The 22318-nt window shown below is 47.9% G+C and overlaps 1 protein-coding gene across 3 annotated transcripts in view; it reads right to left on the minus strand.

The window, feature by feature from the left end:
* Positions 1-1892: 1892 nt before the first annotated feature.
* The window catches only part of TAFA3 (TAFA chemokine like family member 3), a 66379-nt gene continuing 45953 nt past the window's right edge, over positions 1893-22318 (minus strand). For all 3 annotated transcript variants that reach the window (XM_038380303.2, XM_038380302.2, XM_043500476.1), the window contains 3 exons: positions 14719-14868; positions 8361-8485; positions 1893-3913 (listed from right to left, as the gene is read on the minus strand). In XM_038380303.2, coding sequence (XP_038236231.1) covers positions 3902-3913; positions 8361-8485; positions 14719-14868 — 287 coding nt within the window. In that variant the 3' untranslated portion in view covers positions 1893-3901. The remainder of the gene's footprint in view (positions 3914-8360; positions 8486-14718; positions 14869-22318) is intronic.

The raw sequence follows: 22318 nt of genomic DNA on the forward strand, positions 1-22318 counted from the left end.
TTACATCTATTTCAAGGTCCTTTCACCCTGGTAGAGGGACTTCAGTGTGAATGAGAATCAGGCCCATTATTTATAGATTGGGAAACTGAGGCAGATGAAGGGCCCTAGCCAAGATCACACAGTAAGTCGGTGGTAGAGCTGGGAATATAAGCAAGGACTCTCTGTTTGCAATATTGTGACTAATTCACTGCCTCCATTCATATATCAGACCTATGCAAAAACATATGCATGCCTATGCATAGAAATCAGACCAGCACAACCCTCCATGTGCATCTTCACATACCAGCCATTTGCAAAACCTCATACTGTTCAATGGGCCATTAACTCACTTAAGAAGCATCCTTAAATATTAATGAAATTAAATACAAGCCCAACTTTTTCACTGCATCTCCCTCAGGCAATAAAGTATTTGCAAAGTGTTTCAGCAAGACACTGGAATCTCATTCTTATAAGTGGTCCCAATTTTCCAGCATTCTGAATGCAGGCCAATTCCTTCCCTCACTTACACCGTGCAATCCTAGGGCAAAGTCAAAATAAGTGCAATGGGGTAAGCAGGCAAAGGCAGGATTTGTCCCACTGGAACCATCATCCTTTTCACGGTTATTTTCTATTATTATCTTCTAGCGTCTCAGAAGTGTGACTCTTGGAGGACACTGACTTATCAATGGACAGCATTGTGCCTAATGAAAGTGCAGAAGATAATCACGTGCAACCCCTGATTTCTTGGGGCTTTTCAGAGATCATTCAACAGTCACTTTCTCATATGCAGAATCAGATGGCACCTTCCAAAACCGCCCAGAAGTTGTCATTAACTAGCTGAACAGAAGGATCACCAGAATCTCATGCAAAATATGTGTGTTCATGAAAACACTTGTAACTGCGTAAAAAGGCTTCTGAGAGTTACTGCAGGTTAGGTGCTGTTTCCATTCTTGCTATCTACTCATTTTCATTCTGAACCATAGTTTACTATTGATATAATTGCTGCTGCCATATCACATAATATTTCTGTTCCCCAGAGCATCTTCAGCCTTGGCACGTAACCCCTTCCTGAATATGCCACATGTATCTTTACCCATTGCAGATGCAATCAAGCACTTTTGATGCTTTAATATCACAATGTTTAAATCCACACTGAATGCTTTTGCCTCTCAGCTTCCCATTTATGTAGCTATCTATTCTGAGTCTCGCAAACAAAAGTTTTCATGCTCCCAGAGAGGCGTAAAGATCCCAATGTCTCTGCAACTAAACCTTCTTTCTGTGACAGTTTCCTTCTCCCCTGCTGCTGCTTGGAACAAATTCTACCGCAAAAGTATTATCTAGGTAGGGAGCATCCAGCCAGTCCTTCCTTCAGCAAATAGAAAGTTTTCCCTGTTTACAGAAAGGTCTGTTCTGGCATCCAGTCTTGGTGCAACACCCCTTCCTGATAACTGGAGTTAGGTGCAAGTATCTAAAACAGATAGGATCAGAGAGAGAATTCAGTGTGTCTCCTGACAATCTCTGGTTCTGCATTTCATGCACAGCGGGGAGCAGGCACTTTTCCTCTCTGTATACTTTACCAAGCTCCTATGGAATTTACTCATTGATTTTTCAGGGGAAACTGCTGTCTGTCATTTGAATATGCCAGCAATGAAAATTCCTGCGAGCTACACCACCTGCTCCATGAAGAAAGAGTTTTGAACTAGCCCTGGGCAATCTTCAGTGACTTATCTGCTTATTATCCTAATGACAGGAAGCCACATCCATTACAAATTGGCCAGTCCTTCACCTAGGCACTTCAACAGCAGTAGGGTCTGCCCCAGAATAAAGGCCTCACAAACCTTCTGCCCTTTAGTGGATTGATTTGAAAAATACTCTTCCGGCTCCACCTTTTCTTTTCAAAAATGAAACGATCCTTTGCAGAGATTAAAATGAATTTAATATTTCACAGTCTGGTATTTACATCGCATCTGAGGCAGGGATTACATACCCCGCTACAAAAACGTTCCAATAACAGCTCCAGCAGGTTGTACAGTTGTAGCATAGACACCAGGCTGCTGCAAAACAGAACAGAGCCAGGCTGCATTTGAAATATGCTGCTGTTTTCTCTTTGCCTGGAACTTCCCACACCACTCCCTCCTGTTATTCCTGGAATCCATGTAATCTCCGCACCAGGCTTTTGCGTCAGTCATATGTCCCCTTTGGGTTACACTTTGCACTGTAGGCAACCAATGACCATACAAGTATTTTCACTTCCAAGGCTTAAATCCATGGGCCTTCCTGAGTCAAGAGAACCATAATGGTACCAACATCTAGGGGTGTAACACAGCAAGGGTTGGATCTGAAAGACTTTTTAGGGAAGAGTAGCAAGGTTTCCATTGAGGAGTCATCTGTTATTTTCACTACTACTGTCCTGTGCATTCAGTATGGATTAAGTTGGCTCTAACTATTCCCTTCCCCAGCAAACCAATGTGTACAACAGGCTTCTGTGACTATCAGAGCTGGAACTCCCAAAGGAGCAAAAGGGGGGTTTAAGTACCACTGCAATTCTCCTTTGGGAGCCCAAAGCCCAGTCCTACTCCACTGACTTCAATGGCAATTTTCCCACCGACGTCTGGGTGGGAAGGGAGATTAGTCTCACAGACCAAAGAGTTTTTCCTTGTGATGTTTGCAGCTGGGAGAAAGGGGTTAGATAGGGCTCTCACTAATATATTGTAGCAAATTTGGAACAATAGTTTGCCCTGGGAAGGGATTTGAGCTCATTGCAGGGGTTTTTCTCTCTTTTGAATTAATGGAGCTAAGCCATTTCAATCTCTCTCTGGATAACAATGGAAACTGCACCAGGCACAACAGACCAAAGAGAGAGAAATTTGCCCCCCCCTGCATTCCTCTGAAATGCTATTGCAAACATGAGCAATAATTTGGCTCCATTGACTTGGATCACAGAGCTCAGATTTGGAACTAACAGCCTGACCAGTGCAATTAATGAGCAAGGAAAAACCAGCCTCGCTTTGCTCAGCGAGTCTATTGTCTCATGTCAGGTGTCTTCAGCAAAGCATCAGATATTTCAGTCTGCACTGTCATTTCTGTTATACAGTAGGCCAGATTCTGATCTCAATCCCCTTGTGACAAAGACAGAGCATCTCCATTGACTTCAGTGGAGTTACTCAAGTTTTATACCAATGGAAGATAGATCGGAATCTGACCCCTGTCTGCAGGAACTCTTCCTGGAAACCAGTCTTCATTAAAAAAACAACGAAACAAAGATGGGGAAGACTTAGACATTGATTTCTAAAACCCTGACAATGATACCTATTCAAGACCTTGGTGGAAAATATGATTCTCCTGGCAATTATTTTATCCTATCTGACTATGCGGCAGGAAAGGAAGGAAGCCATTTTTTCTCTTTGTAATTGTCAACAGATTCTACGTGACTCAAGAATTTCTTGGCATGTGCATCCCTGATGCAGAGGGAAAACATGGAGTGAAAGGGAGTCTTGCAACTGCATTCAGAACCCATTACTATCGCCTCAATAGCAATCGCTGCTTCAATACCTCAGAGGTGGCATTAAACCAGGAACTGGCACGGCTTTTCACTTCCAGAAGGGAGGTTTCCCGGTATTCCAGGCCAGAGGTGTGCATCCATCCCCTTCTCTGTAATCCTCAGTGCCGCTCGAAGAAGGAGTGAGCACGAACCCACTGTCAGATGCAGTGTAGTCAGAACAATAAAGTGCTCAGAGGGACAGCCATCCTATCCCAACACTGCTGCATTGCTGCCACCGCCGGAAAGTCCTGTTCATGGCTCCGCAGAACGCGACAGGACCTTCCCGCGGCTGAATGAACATGATATTGTACCATTTCGCAATGCTGGCCGTCGCAACGCAGACGCCTGTCAGAGAAACCTCAGGAAAGAGTTCCACAGCAACTATCGGGTGACCTGTGAACAAAGGAGAAGAACACGTCACACCAAAGCCTGGCAACCTATTGACTGGCAAGGCAGGACTGGATTTGGGTTTTCTCCTAAAACTGAAGCAAATTCGTATTGTTTTCCAGACCTACTTTTAATTGCTTCCTGCATTCCCTAGTGTAGAACACTGAGAAGGGATTTGGAAGAAGGCAAGATTTTGTTTCCTTGTGTTCCCCTGCCTGTCTGTATCTGCCTGAGGTCTCTGATATGTAGATGTAAGCTCTTTGCAGCTTATTGTTCTGGGTTTGTATGGAACCTAGCATAAGGTGGTCCCAGTCCTTGATTCACTGCACTATCGATAATAATAATAAAGTCTCAGGGCCATGGTGTTGGGAGAAGGAGGCAAAACTTAAAACCTAAACTGCGAAGGGCTGGGGTCATTGCTTGTGGTAAAAACAGCAGCAGGAGATTTTCCAAGGGCGGTTTCCCTCATATTTTCCACAGGACCTGATTCTCCATTGTAGCCACTGACCCCCGGGCAGAAGGGTGTCAAACACCATCATTCTGATTTGGAAGCACCACACGCTGGTGCCAGTGACTACACAGTGTTGGGCCAGGCCCAGGCTGTCTTCATTTGAAGGGTGCAAGGTCTGATCACAGTGGGAGGTGTGAGGGGCTCCTGCCTTCAGCCCTGTAGTCCTCCTGGAGCTGGTAGGACCATGTGGATGTAACTCAGGGAACCATTCGACCCAGGTGTCGTATCTGAATCTCCCCGAGTTCACACTAGCAGGGTTTCAGTCCCCCTCTGCGCTCACTTTGCAAAGATTTCATTGACAACACAAGGTGCAGGGGAATGGGTCGCTCCTGATTTACGTTGGTGTGCACTAGCGGTACCTCCACTAAAGATGACACTTACACTGGTGTAAAGACAGTTTAAGAGCAGAATCAGGCCCACTGAACTGAAATGGCAGCTCCTAAAGGTCACTCTGTAGCAGGAGTGCTGTCTAGTGGTCATAGCAGGGACTGGGGCTCAAGATTCCTGAGCTCTCTTTCCAACTCTAACTCACTGCATGGCCTCAGGAGAGTCACTTTTCCTCCGCGTGCCTCAGTTCCCCAGCTGTGACCAAGGGGTAACAACCCGACTCCATAGGAATGGCATGCGGCCTATTCAGTTCCTGTCGGTGGCAACGGAATAAAAATCTAAATGCAACTCTTGCACCATGCAATCTGGAAAAGAAGACAGGCTGCAGGGACATGGGAGGGAGGGAGTGCATGTCAGCATGTCTGTATATTTCAGAGAGACAAAAAAAAAATTTAAAAATGGTCTCCCAGCCTTTTAAATGTTAGGTTATACTAGCGACCATGGATAGTTTTACAGCCTTCAGATGTTCATATTCTATTTACCATCACAATGTCCTTTCTTACTGATTTCATAGCAGGGCTAAAGCTTTCTCTCCAGGCACCCATGAGAGGTGTAGTTGCATTTGAAATATTGCTATTTAAATTCCATTCCTGGCCACTTGTGCAGGCACATTCAGCAGGAACAATTCAGCAAATCTGTGCACAATGGCAGGAAGATCAAACTGTAAGCATTCAAAAAACCCTAAACAAAACAGGATAATTTGTGCCCAGCACAGACCCACAGTTAAGGGGACAAAATGTGCTTATTACTCAACTAGCCAGCTGCTAATACAGCACCAGTTAAACCCAAGCATTCAAAGAGGACTGGATAGAAGACAAAGGAGCAGGGGAGCTGGTGTAAACGACGCAGAGAGAGGAAGGAAGAGGGAATGAGTCTACCAGTAGAACTGTTCAGACATTTTTCAACAAAACAGTATTTGATTAAAACAGCCCTTTTTGTCTACATCAAAATGTTTCTAAAAATGTGTTTAGGAGGAGAAGGAAAAGAAAGGAAAGGAAAGGAAAGGAAAGGAAAGGAAAGGAAAGGAAAGGAAAGGAGGAGACTAAGAATGGGAGGTCAGGCTCAGAGGGAGTAGGAGCCTCCTAGCCTGTGGTAGGCCAAGCAGTTCTAAAGCCTGTATATAGTTGAAAACTGGTAGTGGGAAACTGATCACAAATAAAGAACACAGGTGTTGCACCAGACCGATGTGTTCCTGATTCACAGAGGGGAGGTGCCAAGGGACCGAATTCGGAGGGGAGCAGCGTGGGTACCCCATTACAGGGTGGCAACGTATTTTCAGTGTAGTCAACACCAGCAATTTTTTTCATGAGTCTGATGATATTTAATGTTTTCCTTAATGCCCCAGGTCCTGGAGTCATGTGATTATGAGAAAATCTTAGCTTTCATTTATTTAAAAAAGAAAAGTAAGTTTCTAGCTTTCCTGGTTGCAGAGAAAAGCTTGAAAATGTGTCCCTATAAATATTCAGAAACCAGATGGCAAATAAAAATAACCCAGCATTTACTATTTTTTCATTCTGACGATTTTTAAATCAATGCCATGATTTTTTCATGAGCTTTGACCACTCGGTGTTAATGATACTGTATTTTGCAGGGGTCAATTGTAGAGTTTTAACAGGCAAATCTCCTCCCTGCTGAAAAATAATTTGTGACAAAGTTCTTCAGAGGAATGAGTTCTCCCTCTTCGCACTTGGGATGAACTGTGACAACATCACACTCTCCTCTCATTTATCTGTAGTTTGAAATTATTTCCCAAATGGGTTCCCTGAAGAATACTTGCTCTGGAGATTGTTTGCTAATGGAAATGGTCAAACTGCTGAGAGCAAGCAATCCAACACATCCAGCTGATTTTCCTGCTCGTGAACAGTGACTGAACAGACTTGAATAGATGCAAACGTATTCAATAGTTGCAATTATTTAACAGGATGTTTGATGCATATTTCCCCCTGCGGATTGTTTATGCACACTCTGCTTTGGGTGCTGCTTCCAGTCTCAACGCATTGTAATTTGCTATTCATGTGGAGTGGCCGCGGTGTGCCCAGAACTTTCGGAAGACCAGGCCTCTTTAAGCGGTCTCAAGTTGAGCACCAAAAAACACTGGGTGCTTTGGAAAATGTCAGACTCCATCTTCAGGTTGCAACTAGTCCAGAGGGAAGGGCAGATGAAAGCAAAGTGCATCTTCGGAGGAGTACCATAAACGGCTTTGTCCCCGGCAGAGCATCAACACTACTGCTGGGGGAGACACCTGAACTACAGCAGCTCTAGCACCCTTCACAACTGAATTGTCCCTTACAAGAACTTGGAGTCATCATGCTGATGTCAAATTAAGATAGCGATTGAGGGGATAGGGGAGGGGAATTATAAAAGCAATATAAACGGGGGGGGGGGGGGGGGGAGAAATGAGAATGGTCTGGAAATACAGCCGCAATTGCTCATCAGTATTTGATGCCTGTGCCAGGGGAGACAGCTCTGACACTCATAAAAACAGTTTAGCACGAACACGCAATTTGTGGAGGAAAATAATAATAATAAATAAATTCCTGCATCACTTTTTTGAAGTGATTTTACAGCAGGGGGTGCAGGGTGAGCAAAGCTAAAGCATAAAGAATAATTATACTCAACTGTATGAACAATGATTACAAAATTATGCAACTGATTAACCATGACATACATGTAATTACTAATGAGTTTGATAAAATTTTAATTATACCTTGTTCTCCGGGGCATTCAGCAAGCCATGAAAATAATAATCATGTAGCTCTCTGTCACAGATGATTGCTCCAGCCAGGGGAGCACTGACATCCAAGAAATTCCTTGCCTGAATCACACTGCTCTGGCAGAAGGCAGGCAATGAGGAATCTGCTGCTCCAGAGAACAGCTTGGGGAGTCTAGCACCTCACTGCAATGCCAGGACAGATTGCAAACCAGTCCTTTGTTTGGACTAGGACTAGCCTAGGAGTCACTCTGATATCTTCCCCAGGAAAATCCCTCCACTGCTTCTACCTGGTGGCATCAGGTAATCACCTAACAAAACCCACCAAAGAAGTTAAACTCAGAACAAAACCCAGGGCACTAAAATGATGTTCGCCACCATCACGTTGTTCACTCTGCTTGTGTGTCACAGCCCTGGCCACACCCTGTGTCCGGCGGGTCTATTTAGATGGTAAGCTCTCACGCCAGGCACTGTCAGCTATGCTGGGTTGGCGTGTGGCACAACAGGGCCGCATTCTTGGTTGGTGCTCAGGCATTACATAATCAGCATGAAAGACAGAGAAATGTAAAAACTCTGGGCAAGGCGCCTCACTTCTCTTCCTGCACCTGAGTGCTATGGAGGGACATTCCTGGGCTGTGAAAAGAAGGGACTAAATGCACTGACGTGAGGGAAGAGTGGAAGCTCCTCACACCAGCTCAGCCAAAGCCCTTCAGTTCTGCTCTGTAAATCCTGCCAGCTCCTCCCATCCTGAGCCCCTGCCCAGCTCTGCCAATGCCCTGTGCTCCAGATGGCTCACTCCATTTTCTGTGGCAAACGTATGGCTACAAACAGCACTGCACACATACCTTGGTCGTCTTGACTTTGTTGCCAGTACTGCAGCTCCATCCAGACAAGTCTGGCAGCACCTTACACTCCTCCCTTTCTAGACACGGCTCCATCTGACACCACCACTTCTGGAGGACTATGGAGGCTGAAAGGAGAGAGGGCCATTGAGGAACAGAGCAGATACGGGCAGTGTGCATACAGTTGGGCTGGATGAGGGCAGAGATGGAGACAGGGTGGGGAGTTAGTATTTGCTATTAGAGATGGCCGGCATTTCATCAGAAAGGAGCTGGTTTATGGAACGGATAATGGCTTTTTGCATACGATGAAAAGTTTTCAAATTGTTTGTCAATACTGAATCAAAAACTGGAGGATTTGTTTTTCTTCCTCCTCCCACTCCCTGTCCCCACCTTCTCCAGTGGCGAAAAAGGGGAGAGAAGGGAGAAAAATGAAACCAAAAAAAGGAAAGCTGATACTACTTCTTTCAATTCAAGTAAAACTGAAACAAATTTTTTCATTTTGCTTTGATGAAAAATCAAAAATTTCTGTGAAAATTTTAAAAAAACATTTTTAATATTTTCTGTACCATTTTCTGGCATCCCTATTTATTTATATGCCATCTAAATCAAACCACTTTATGAAATTAGGTCAATTTCACCAGACTTTTGTTTAGAAATGGAAAAAAGTTCCAACAATGTCCCATTTTGACATTTTCTGAACAAAACAGTTCCACTTTTTATTTTGAAATGACTTTTTGTTTTGATTTTTTTTAAATGTATTATATATGATAATGTTTGCATAATTACATACTATAATCTATTATTTTGTATGATATAATATATAATTATACAAACTCTGTGTATATAAATATAAAATACTATCATGGGGCATGACTTCCCCATAGCACACCCTAGTGGCCAAGCGTGGCACCACCAGCACTTTCTGCCTCAGTTTCCTTCCCCAAGGTGGGTCTCTTTGGCTCTCCATACACTGGTCTGTGCTGGAGATGTGGCTTAGTCCCCTGCCAACTCACAAACAAATGTAACCCCTTCTAGCGCAGCAAATCTCCAAACTAAAAAGTCCCAACAAACAAAAAGATTCTTCTGCTCTTCAACCTTCCCTCTAGGCCCTGTTCCCAGCTCCTTTCTGGATCTGGGATAGAGCACTCGCCCCCAGGCTGGTTCTCCTTATGGTTCCACACCAGACTGATCTCTCTCAGTCCTTTTTTAAGGCCCACCTGTCCATTAAGTTTGGCTCACACCCTCAGCTGGGATGCAGCGAATTAATGATGGCACAGCTGTGGCTGGCCCAGGCTTGCCTTACACAGGCCAGTCACCCTGTGATGAATATATTATAATGCAATGCAAAACATTTGGAGAGTCTAAATTGAGATGAAACATTTAGAACGAAGCAAAATGGACACAAAGTTTGGAATTTACCCTTGTGGGGAATTTGGGGGTTTTCACTGCCATTGGAATGAAGCCCGATTTTGGAATCTCAAAATGTTTCACAAAATGGCATGTTCCCCTCCTCTGCACAGCTCTAGTCCCACGTGCTCCCAGCTAAAGTGCCAGGGCGTGAGACTCTGTCATCGCTGTATGCTGGGGTGTTCTGGCAACCGCAACCACATCGGGGGGAGCGTCACGTGGCCGTTTCTCTCCTGATGTGGTCTAGTCCAGGGCTATGCCACAGAGCCCCTCCTGAGGCACCATGAGAGCAGGGAAAAGCAACTGAACGGAGGCAGGGACCCCAGGTGCATTTTACTTGCACGGGAATTATTAGGAACAGAGCAGCTATCGTCAACTGTCCCAGCCCACAGCAAGCTGGCATCACCGAAGGACAGAAGGCATGCAAAACCCATCACCATAGCAACCTAAAGTTCAGCAACAATGTGGTCTAAGTTGAGGAATATTCATAATTTGAACCCCTCAGAGGCCAGAGAGGAGGCGCCCAATGAAACGTGCCTGAATCACATTAACCGGGAGGTCATCAGGAATCAGGGACTCGACAGGAAACACCGGGCTGACGGGAGGCATACGGAGAGGCATTTAACCGTGCTGAGCCACTGCTAGGTCTTTTCCAGTTTGCTTTTGAAGATGAAAGGCTTGTTAATGGTGGCAAACAAAGAGCAATCTTGGCCCTCCTTGCAAATCTAATGGCACCAGGGAGAGTGTCCTGCCTCGCTGCTCTTCCACCAAGACCCCTCAGCGTCTTTCATCCCCATAGCTCACCCCTTTTATGTTCATTCTGTCCCCGGCAGCCTGGCTGTTCCTAGTCACTGTCCACTGGACACATTTTAATGACAAGCAAAAGATGACTCACTTCCTTTTTAATCTGCTTGTCTTTCTTCTGGTGCAGTGGGGGGTTCCCAGCACCAGGTGTGTGTGTTGGGGGGGTCCCCTCACATTCTGTCCTTCTATTCTTGCCCCAGGTAAGCTGTGCCGAAGTGAGAGCTTGGAGAGAAAAGCACTTGGGAGGCCTAGAGGCAGGCCCTGGGGAACTGCGTAAAGTTGCATTAGCTGCTGTGATGTCAGCCGCTGGCAACAGAGTGCGATGGGAGGGGCTGGTGGTGGATTGGATAAGTCACACTCAGAAGGCTGTGAGAGTTTAGGCACCTGAGACCGTCTTGCAGGTGAGCCGAGCAGGGACTTGCATCCATCTCCATGACGTGAGAGCAAACAGGCTGGCGCTGAGTGCAAATGGAGCCAGAGCCCTGGCCAAGGTGATCCATCGTGGTTAGTGGTGTCGGGTACCGAGAGTGCCTGACCTGTGAAATCAGGCCCCTTTATGGAGTCTCAGTTTGGGCTCCCCAAATGGGCTCCTAAATCACTCGTCACTTTGGAGAATCTCGGTCCCACTTCCCTAGGCTAGTTCTGAAACAGCTTTGCTCAGAGCTCTGCTTTGCCCAGCGAGTTCAGTGTCTCAATACAAGGACTGTTCCTAATTGGCCCTGTCTGTTTATCTCCCTTGTGAGGAGCCAGCCTGGTGCATGGCTTTAAAAACAGTCGTGAACATGGAACAGTGTCTGGAAACAGCTTTCAAACACGTCCCTCCCTGTAGTGCTGGCAGGGCCTTCGCAGTCACTGTGACACAGGACAAATAGGTCCCTAGTGCTCTTATCAGGCTGGGCAAACACCTCCAAAGCAGGGATGGGGAGGCAGGGCTAGGTTCTGTTTCCAGCCATACCACTGAGACCTCATGCAAAGAATTCCTCTGCCCCTCAGCTCCCTGTTCTAATAGAGGGCGATGATGACACTCACCTCCTCCTAGCTGGAGGCATTGTGAATGAAAGCGAGAGCATTTGGGACAGATGGCACTAGACCAGTGCTAACTAGTTCTGTCTAGACTGCTGCACTTTGGGGAGGTTCGGGGTTATTTTAATTGTATTTTTAGGCAACCTCAGGAGTACCTAGAGTGTATGTATGGAGGGGTGCCCGGCTCAGTGTTTGTAGAAGTTCTAATTAAATAAATCAGGGATAACTACATTCTCCTGCTCATGTGGCAGAAGACTGGCACACCCAGGGGCACGAAAGCCGTTTCTGACACTTCTGCTTAACAGGCACTTGGCAGAGACTGATCACGGTGGGAGAACCTGCCAGTTTGGATTGGGAATATTTTTTTAAAAACATTCAGTGTTACAGTCGTAAGAAAAAATCTCCACTGCTGGCAAAACGGGGGCGAATAACCCCATCCTCAGAGGCTAGAAGGGTCGTTTCCTCTTCTGGCTCATCTTTCTCAGCAAGCAATTACTGCAGGGGGGGAAGTAATTTCATTACAAAGAGCTTCCTTTCCTGCGAAACCAGTATCATTTCTCTGCCAGCCAAGGCCTGGCATGTGTCTGTGGGGAGGGGGGTGCTGCTCAGGCAGGAAATCCTACCTTTCACCACAGCAGAACATTTGGTCGGAAGCCCCACATATTTCACAAATCTGCAGAGAGCAGGAATTTCTGCTGATGTCGCCTGAGGGAGATGGCTGCCCAGCTCTGCACACCTTTCACTTCCTCTTCCCCTCAGGCTGCACTTTGCACTGCACAGCCCTGCTGTTGGCTGAGTTCCCGGGTATGTCCACACTGCAGCTGGGAGTGAGCCGTCAAGCCGGGCAGACAAACTCGCACTAACTCGGCTCGGACTAGCCTGCTAATACGAATGGTGTGGTCATTGTGCACCAGTAGAGGCTTGTGCTAGCTACCAGAGCTCTGACTGGCCCAACCCCATGTCCGAACTCAGCTGGCTAGCCCACACCTCTGCCAGTGCTGCAATGTCTAGCACACTGGCACCAGCCAACCTAGCACGGGTCTGTTTATCCCAGCTGGGAGGTCGTTCCCAGCTGCAACCTCCATATACCCCAAGGGACCCGGTTTGACCTGTTTGCTCTGTCTGCTTCTGCAGAATCCCTAGTTTCTCCTGCTAGGGCTGGGTAAAAGCTACTCATCCACTGAGCCTCTCCTTCATAACTACAGCAGGGAAACCATTTTGGTCACTAGCCTATTTCAGGCTATACTAGCCTCAGTAAAGTGACATTCACTACTCAACTTTGTTCCTCCTGTGTATCTGATGCCTCCTTGTGACTAATTACTGGGGACCACTCTGCATGGAAAAGGCAGCACAGAAAAGCTGCTCGGGACAAAAAGAACCTGCCTAGAGACATGAAGCTTGTCCCTATTGGCATTGTTCACAGACACATTTACCCCACATCTGCTGCCCCGCAAATCAATAATGCACTGGGAAAGGCTCCTGCCACTTCTGATGGATCCAGTGGGACACCATGTGATACCATTCAATAAAATATAAATGGGCTGGGTTTTGTCTTGGTGCTTTTTGTAGATGATTATGTGGCATGACTCTAGTCACATGTCTCACAGTCCACAGCACGAAGTCACGGCAACAAGTGAGATCCTGGAGGGCATCGTTACAGTCTAGTTCCTTCTGGGGCAGTGCAGCCTGCCCCAGATCTGCACAATCAAAGCCAGTACCATGTACAGTGCTGGGGCCCCAGCCACATGTTAAGATGCATGCACGAAAGAGCCCATCACAGCTTTTCAGCTGCAGGGTTAAAAGCACACTCAGTTCCTTTGTTGTGCTGTAACAGAGCAGGGTTGGCTCAGCTCAGCCCCAAGGAAAGGGATTTCCCGAGCACTCTCATTCGGGGACTCCATTATCTTTCTGGGATCCATCACTTCCAAGAACAAAGGTGAAGAATGGCAGGGACTCAGGTCTAACTGCCTGGGCTGGACGCATTTAGAACCTTTCTAGTCCCTACTCAGCTTTGTCACCTCTATAGTGCTGAGACCGTCTTCTTCCCAGCCCCATTTCTGAGTGCTCAGCACCCACAATTGCAGCCAGATTTTCAAGAGAGACCAGCCCCCAGTGTGGACACAACGTGCTGAGCTCATTTGAAAGTCTGGCTCCATGGCACTTCAGACACATCTCCTGGCATTCAATCCCTCCCATAGGGCCTGGGGCCACACCGCCCACATCAGCACAGGACACTGACTAGAGGGGAAAACGCCTCAGAGACAGGGCACCTGTAACAAGGGGAGACAATGGGGCTGGTTAGAGCTGCTGCCACCCACCCCCATGTGCAATTGCCTTCAGAGTCCATTGTTCTATCTCCTTTGCTGTGTGCCCTACTTCTAAGTCAGCCTGGGCTGGCTCTGCAGCATGAAGGCAAAGCAGGACTCCCCATGGGGACACCTGAGTGCTGTATGATACAGAAGAGGATGCTCTGCTGAGGAGCAAGTGCAGAGCTCTGCTATTATCTGCACCAGGCACAAAGCAAAACAGAAAGGAATCCAGGGCAGCGACAGTCCTCATCTTCCTGGCTGCACACCAGCGCCCTCCCTGCCCCCAACAGCACACACAGGCCATTTCTAGGTCCTTCTGTGGTGCAATGGTTGGGTAATGAGCCCACCATGGGTCATTGGCCCACACAGAACCGGGGACTTTCTGCACCCAGGGGATGAGGCCCAGCCCACTAAAGTCAAAGGGCGTTTTCCCATTGATCTCACTGGGCTTTGCACCAAGCACCCAAAGCACACGCTCCTGCCACTTGAGCAAAGGAAGCGACTCCTAGCTGTAAGCTGTCACTGGCCCTTGGTTAGCGCTGGCGCCCACCACCACACTGCCAGAGCATCTGTACCTGGACCAGTTATGTGCGGGAGCCAGCACCAGGCACACCAGCCCGCGCGCTGCATTTGAAAACGTGCTTTTCTCCTTTCTGGGGTGGGACTTGGAGTGGAAATGCTGCAGCGCAGCAAGAGAAGGAGGAAGGAAGGAGGAAGATCTGTCCTGGTTGGACCCCTGGCCCCCCGTTGCAGACCCCAGAGGGTGGCCTGGGCACTCTGCTAGGCACGCACACAGGCTTCACGCGCCGTGTACTCACCATCCACGCAGGAGGGAGCCGCGCGAGTCGTCCCCGCCACCTGCCCTGGGAAGCAGGAGCATTTCACCGTCTGGGAGCGTTCTTCAATCTTGTTCTTATTGCAGCATCTGTGGGCAGCGATGACTTCGCACGTGCCAGGCTCTATGTGCACTGTGGGGAGGCAAACAACCACACCTGACCCGGAGCTGCGTGGCCGGAGCCCAGTCCCAGACTCTAGCTTAACAGTTACCCCAAGCAGGCTCCAGCGAATTCCTTACACCAGCGGAACAATGAGAAAGGCCTCTCCACTAGAAACAGACTGAGAAACCCCAGGAGTTGCACCAACATCAGACAGACCAGACAGGAGCCAGGCTTGGGGGATCCTTCCTTATGGGCATGGCCAAAACCCTCTGCCATCTTGCCCTCAGTCCACTGCGTAACAGAGCAACATTCCTCCTCATCGCAGAGCGCATGGCATGAAGACATGCAAGGAACTGGCATGAGCTCCAGATGTCTCAGCCAGAGGAGGGGATCCCGTTAGCTCAACAGGGCAGCCTGGCACTCTGAAAGTCAGGTTCTTACGCCCCGTCCATCGGCTGAGTGCTGACAGTTTGGGACTGTCAGCTAGAACAGCAGGACCCCGTTATGTTCCGCCATCATGTTCTCACACTCACCAGGGTTTGCGCTTTGGCTCCAGTAAGCTGCTGGGGGACACTGGCGCTCACAGTGCCAATCCAGCCGCTGGCTCTCAGACTGCACCAGTGCATTGAGTCCACAACATTGTCCCAACAGCAGTGAGCAGGTGCAGTGGGAAGCTCAGGGAAAGACAGAACGTAGGGTAGCCTGCCCCTCTGCTAGCCCACTCCAGCGGCTGGTCAGTAAGAACCAGCAGCACACAGGCTAATGGGAGTTTCACCATCTCCCCAGCAGGAGAGCCCCACTCCATGGCTGCAAGTGATCAATGCAACGTTTCCAAGGCCGGGTGCCTGCTGGAAGATTGGACATCTAGCCAGGTGCTGCTGCTGAAGGAGTCTAAACCAGGCCTCAAGGCTGCTAAGCACACCCGTATGGCTGTGTCCAATGGCTCCCCGGCCCATCTCTAAGTAGGAAGAGTGCTGGCCCTGGCTTGGGCTCATCATACTGCTTGAGTTCTATTTACTCCTAATCACCGCCCTGCTGAGCAGAATTAATAGCCTCTCCCCATGGCAGAGGGAAGGGCTTTACTGAAATCAGCTAGTTGGTTAGTTAATTGGAACTGAAAATGAGATGCAAACTTGATACGAGACGATGCCTCGCAATGCCTATGGCTTCAGTCAAAACACCATCAGCTCCAGCCTCGAATGTTACAATCAAAGGGATGTTCATTCCTAGCACCGTATCCGTGTGCAATCTGACATGAGTCCCAGCCCTGGGCATGTCTTAACTTTACAGCAATGCTACAATTTCTTCCTGCTCAGCAGAAAAGGAGGGTATTGTTCTGCTGCTCTTTGTCCCCCCTTAAAATATTAAGGAAGAAGGAAAACGAATGCACTGGCTTATCACCTCTGGGATCCCGGTTTAGAATCTAGTTAGCATCACAAATCAATGCATTTCACTGGGTAATGGCCCACACAGCCACCACACAAATTAGCCAAACAGGTCTGGATAGACTTTGATCCCATGACCTGAGAGTGAGTGATCCCTGAAGGTCTTATTTAATGAGGACTGAAAGAAGTGAATGGAGCGCCACACACTATGACAACACCCCAGTGTGTTACCAGGAATACACTGTCTTTGATGGATGCAGTGATCAGGAGTCAGGCTTTTCCCATGCACCAGCACCATTATGCAGAGATGTATACAGCACATTTTCAAACCCAGCTGCCTAGTTGGACCCCCAAATCTTGCTCACACAATGCAGATGCAGTTCCTGTTCCTGTTCCAAATGAACAAAGACTGCTTGACCCTGTAAGGGGCAAACAGACACAGTAAAGGAGAAAATCTTAAACTGATGGGCTCTAAATTCTGGGGGAGACCAAGCACCTTTCCATCCATGGCTCTTTCTAATGACAGCTCAGCAATCCCAAGAGGAAAGCCGGTCTGCTCCGCAATGTCCTCTATACCTGGCTGATTTAATACTGATTTAGTAATTGGGTGAAAAAACAGTCTTGTTTTTTAGGCAAATTATTCATTTTGAAACATGAAAGACATTTAATGGATGAAACTTCTTCTGCTGTCTCTCCCACACGGCCCCCTATGCTGCAACATCTTCAAAAGCAGTTATGGTCTTTCAATGACACGTGGACTCCTAAGTGCCTCAGACGTTTCTGAAAACGGGACTTACTAGAGTCTCATTTCTTTGCTGCCATTAATAATAAAAAATGGATAAAAGCCCATTCAAGTTTACCTGAATTTTCACCTTGTAAATGTCCAGACTCCCATAAAAATGGTTGAGCAGCCAGCCAGACAGCCAGATCTCTGACGCAGGGGCTCTGACACCTCTGCTTAGGTCTCACCTGCTCTCTCTACAGCAGCAATCACCTTGGCGGAGGCGCTGAGACCCTTCCGCTGTAACACTGCGAGCAAGTCATCAACACTCGTCTCAGCCAACGAGCTGCCCTCAAAACCCTGCGGCAGCCCCGGTGCCACCACCACCACAACACTTGCAAACCCAAGTGCAACGTAAACGGCACAATGTGGGAAGTGCACATTAGCTGGATCCTCTCTAGCAAGTGGCCATACACTAAATGGCCAGGGAGCCTGCTCCTGTCAGTATTGGCCTTTGCTCCAGAGGCGCCTGGCTCAGTCCTTTTTGGAGTTCAGCGTCCACATTCGGATGCTGTCCCTTCACCCTCTTCTATGTCCTGCCCCCAGTGAATTGGGGCAAGTCTAAGACTGGCTGCTGGTCATAAATTAATCTCTTACATCTACTGATTGGCCTGCGCACATCTTTCATCTCCTGGTGCTAGAAGCTGATGAACACTGGTATAAAGAAATAAACCCCCGGCCCAAAGACAGAAGCGTGTGTCTTAGCAATCATAACAGTCCCGGATAGCACTGCGCCCGCCAGGCAATGCTCTTGCTGGAGAGTTCATCAGGAAGATATATGAGTGAGAGCCATTTGATTTCAAAGGAGACACAGAAACTGAGAGGACTGTGAATACTGATCCCTGTGCTCACCACTAAATCACCTGCAAGATCTCAAGCTTCAAAACTGATCTAGGATGTATAGAGTGGTAATTTACAACCCCCAGAAGTATTGCTGTATGAAGCCTATAAACACAGTAATGGCAAGTTAAGTGCAAAAATACTCTGGGTACCCCAAGCCAGGATCTATGGGCTGCTCAGTGCTCTGCACACTGCAAGAGCTGACAAAGATACTCAGCTCTACTTCCCTTCCTGGCTCTTAGAGGACATTGATTACTGAGTGGGACATTATGGAGAAGTCCTACAGCATTTAATAGAGAATACCACCCTTGCTGAAGGTAATCAGTCTGTAGACTGTGTAGACTCATAACATGGCTCCCACTCACTATTAACCCCCACAGATTGGGTGAGTACGTTCAGAGGAATTCTACTGCTTTTATTTCTATTCGATTCTATAAGAGTTCTCCCTAAAGATGGACACAGAGGCTGAGGAATTGGTCTGAAACTTTGATCCAATTTGAATCCAAGTCAGAATTATTTTTAAGGTCTAAAAAAGATGGTATTTTTATATGGAATATCCATTCCAGGAAGCCTCGAGAGACCCCAAGCAAGCACATTCTCACTGGGGGTTGGGTTAAGATCAGATAAGCACAGAAACTGGAGGGTGCACGTCTAAAGGGAACCCTCTTTAGTGGCCAGTCCATCAAAGCAACAGCAGGAGTATGGAACTGAGTTCATACCGAACATACTCTGGCTTGGCGGGTGGGAGGTTACCATGGAATCCCTGGTTCTAATCCCTCTCTGAAGGATTTGGTGCCACAGGAGGCCAGGAGTCAGGCCCAGGCTGCTCTGTGGGCAGCCTTTGCATTTCTCTCTCTTGTTAACACAGATTTCGGTTGCTCTCTATGTTGAAGTTCCCTTTACTGACGGGTTATAAAGGGTTCCTACATGACTGGTACCAGTGATGGGCATGTTACAGACAGAGCGCAGGTCTTCACGAGCCAATAAGGACATCTGCAGAAGGAGATGCAGACGGTCATAAGCCATGATTATAAGTGACCTCGCAACAAAGCGCTAGGCCCCCTGTCCAGAAGAGCAGGCAGCAGCAGAAGCAAATGGACTTCAAAGAGCTGCAGCACAGTGGCTGGCCTCTGCCCCCATTGGGTTCAAAGCTAAATTAGCTTGAATTATCCTCCTTTCATGAGCAAGCCAGCTTCCCGGTGTGCTCAAGCCTCTGTTGGACACCATGGAGAATTGTGCAGCGCACCAACCTGCTCTCTACCGCACACCAGGCAAACTCAGCTGTGAAAGGTCTCTAGTGCTCAGCACCCCTCGTCCCAACTCATAAGCCGTAAAAGGAAATTCAAATACAATTTTTCTTTGCACTGCTATTAGCCCAAGCCTTCTTTCATAGCTGCTCCTCAGACCCTCCCATCAGCCTGTGCTCTGTGTTAGGGTTTGTCTATGCTGCACTCACGGGCCCACCAACCCAATGCTGCTAACAATACTGAACTGCACCACTGTCATTGGTATAGTAGAAACGATGAGTATGGCTAAGCACCTGCAATCTCTGTGTCTTGCTCAGTGCTTCAGTGGAGATTTTGTTTGAACAGAGTGTAAAAGAAGACATCAGCATCTGGCCTATTGTCTCTAGAGTCTTGTCTACATTAGGAGAGGTTTGCAAAATTGTCCTGCTGTTGTCAACAATGTTGGGAGCCCACTGCTGGCATTTGATGCATCAGGTCCGTTAGAGCCATTAGAGCAAGGTTAGATGACACAATGCTCAGCGCACCAACAGGCCATCTAAACCAGGGCTTCCAACGGTGCTAAAACTGGGGGAGCTGACCTGGGGCTGCCAATCGTGGGAAACTTTTGCAAAATTCCTTTAGCACAGGTAAGGCTTTGCTATGGGCAGACTGGTCTCTCCCACAGTCATTATCAAACTGCCTCTGGATAGGAATTCTAATTCAATGGGATTAGAAAGTTACAGACGACCAACATTTCTTATCAACAGTAGGGGAAAAAAAGAAAGAAATCCCTGGGTGTTCCTGCTTCTAACAGACCCTTGAAAATCATTCACATACCCCGGCAGGGAGATTTCTGCTGGCCACAGGCAGCAGGATGGCTGCTGCGGCAAATTCGAGCTGAAAGGAGAAACTGGCTGTCTTCCATTTCCAGTCTGATAAATACCCACTAGCAAGGTGCAGCTTTCCCTGGGGCAGCCTGGACTCCTGTGCTACCATTGTCTCATCCCTATGGGTGCTTGGGGTGGTAAATGACTGGGCACTCACCTGAGGATAGAATAAACCTCTATTTCTCCCCAAATTCAAGCCATCCTGAGGAGATAATAGCTTGCATTCCTTAGATGCAGCATTAGGTTGGGCCAAGTGACCATCCTGTGCTGTTTCTGGACTAAGCATTTGCAGGACATTTTACAGCCAGGGTAAGAATTTGCTTTCCTACCAACCTGAATTTTGCCGCAGACAGGAGTTAGATAAAGGTAGAAGTTCAGCACAATTGCAAGTCTCTGAGTGCAAGTTTCTCAGCTGTGTGCTCCTTCCAGAACCCAGCATTTCCAGGCTTTCCACTTCATTCGCACGGTGATTTTTTTGTCATGGCAAAAGCCCCTCACAGGCCTCTGAGCTGTGTTAAACAGGAAGAGTCACTGGGAAACGTCTCTGGCTTTTCAGGTACATTCAAGTAAAGTTGACTGAGAAGCAGTAACACCCCCTGCCTTCCCCAGGATGGCATTTCCATGATTCTGAAGGGGAATTTCCTCTGCTTTACAACAACGCTTTCAACTCCCTGATGGGAAATAACAACAAAACACAAACTACTGGGCTACAACAGTGAACGCTCTCTGGTTATATTAGAGCTACATTTGGGTCCCTGATTTTAAACTCAGTGTGGCCTTGTTCTGAATCGTTAATTTACACCCCAGATTACAAGCTTGTTCATTACAGTCTCAGGTGGTGGGTTGAGTGATTGGGGCCAGAGTTCATTCACATTGCATTTGCATTGTCTCAGAACCAAAACAACCATGAAGCAAACACAAAAGTGTCCATCATCGCAGTCAGGCAGTGAGTCCCCCAGGCAGAACCGGCCCAGAGAGTTCAGACAGCTAGAACTTCAACATGAGTGACCGAAGGAGAGGGCGAACCAGACAACACGTGGGTGAAGTGCTCGGGGCTCCCCGGTGCAGGGTGAAATAGAATCTTACTACTGATGTGTTGCAAAGGAGCATGGCAGAGCTAGTAAAGACAGGCAGGACACCTGGGCATGGCTAGCCCAGCAACGCTGCACCCAGGCAGTAGAGCACATTGTGTTCTAGCATTTTAGGGTAGCTGGAACAAACTGTTATGGTCCCTTGAGAGAAGTCAGAGCTGCATTTGGATAGCTGCTTTGGTGGTTTGTGCAATTCACCTGGCTCATGTCTCATGGAGCCCTGTTGTGCCATGGCCCTCTGTGTTCTGGGAAGTGCACGGTCAGTTGGGGAAAGAATGCAGCATGGATAGAAGCTGCTTCCGGGCACCCTAGTTCTCACAATCCTGCAGGGATTATTGCAGGGACTAGTAAATTCATTCTCAGTGCACACACAAAGTGCCTCCTCAATGGAGTGCGAGTGCCACAGCCCCTTGCAAGAACGCTGCAGCTAGTGCCCAGGTGTGACATTCACACAGGTCACTGCTGTGGGGCATGCAGCACACACCCAACTCAGTGCGAGCTCTCTTGGGCTGCCCCTCTCCCACACCCTGCCAGAGACGCATGTCCTGTGTTACAGTTCAGCTCAGGTGAAATTCACCCCAGGGCAACAGGCCAGAACACGGCCTGTGCACCAGTGATGTCCCACCCAAGTCCTGTTCTGAGGCCATCTGTGACGGTTACACGTGGGGCTTGCACAGCACAGGGGTGAATTCCACCCTCTAGCAAGAAAAGCAGCAATACCATTAGGGGTCGATAAGTGAATTAGGGGCAGAGTCTTATCCCTCTTGGCTACAGGGCTGCCGTCGCTCCCCTACACAGGGATTTCCGGCAGACCCTGCAAGCTGTGTCTTTCATCGAACACTCTCCTATTCCCCACTCTGAGCTGGTTTTATTGCAGCATTGGTAAGTAGCATCCCTGCCACTCTGGAGGGAGCAGCCATCGTGTTTAATAGCCAATTTACCAGCCCCGACACCGCACTCTTCCTTCTTCACCAGCTTGTAGATTGGCAAATAATTACCACGACAGGAAGGCATCAAATATTTATATCCCCTTAACCCAGGAATTTGTCTGGGCTGAGCTGCTGCTGATCTGAGCAAACAGTGCATTAGAGCTGGTGGCTCACCAGAGGCATCGCCACATCACTGGGTAATTTCTTCCCAGACAAGATGTTGTGGCTGCCTATATTAATCAATTACTCCTAAGTGCTGCACCTTTTATGATAACACCTATCTGGCAGCAAGAGGCAAGGGAGCTGAGAGGGTCTGGGGCCAGTCTAGCTAACCAGGGAGT

Source organism: Dermochelys coriacea, chromosome 21, assembly GCF_009764565.3.
Source record: "Dermochelys coriacea isolate rDerCor1 chromosome 21, rDerCor1.pri.v4, whole genome shotgun sequence".
NCBI lineage: Eukaryota > Metazoa > Chordata > Testudines > Dermochelyidae > Dermochelys > Dermochelys coriacea.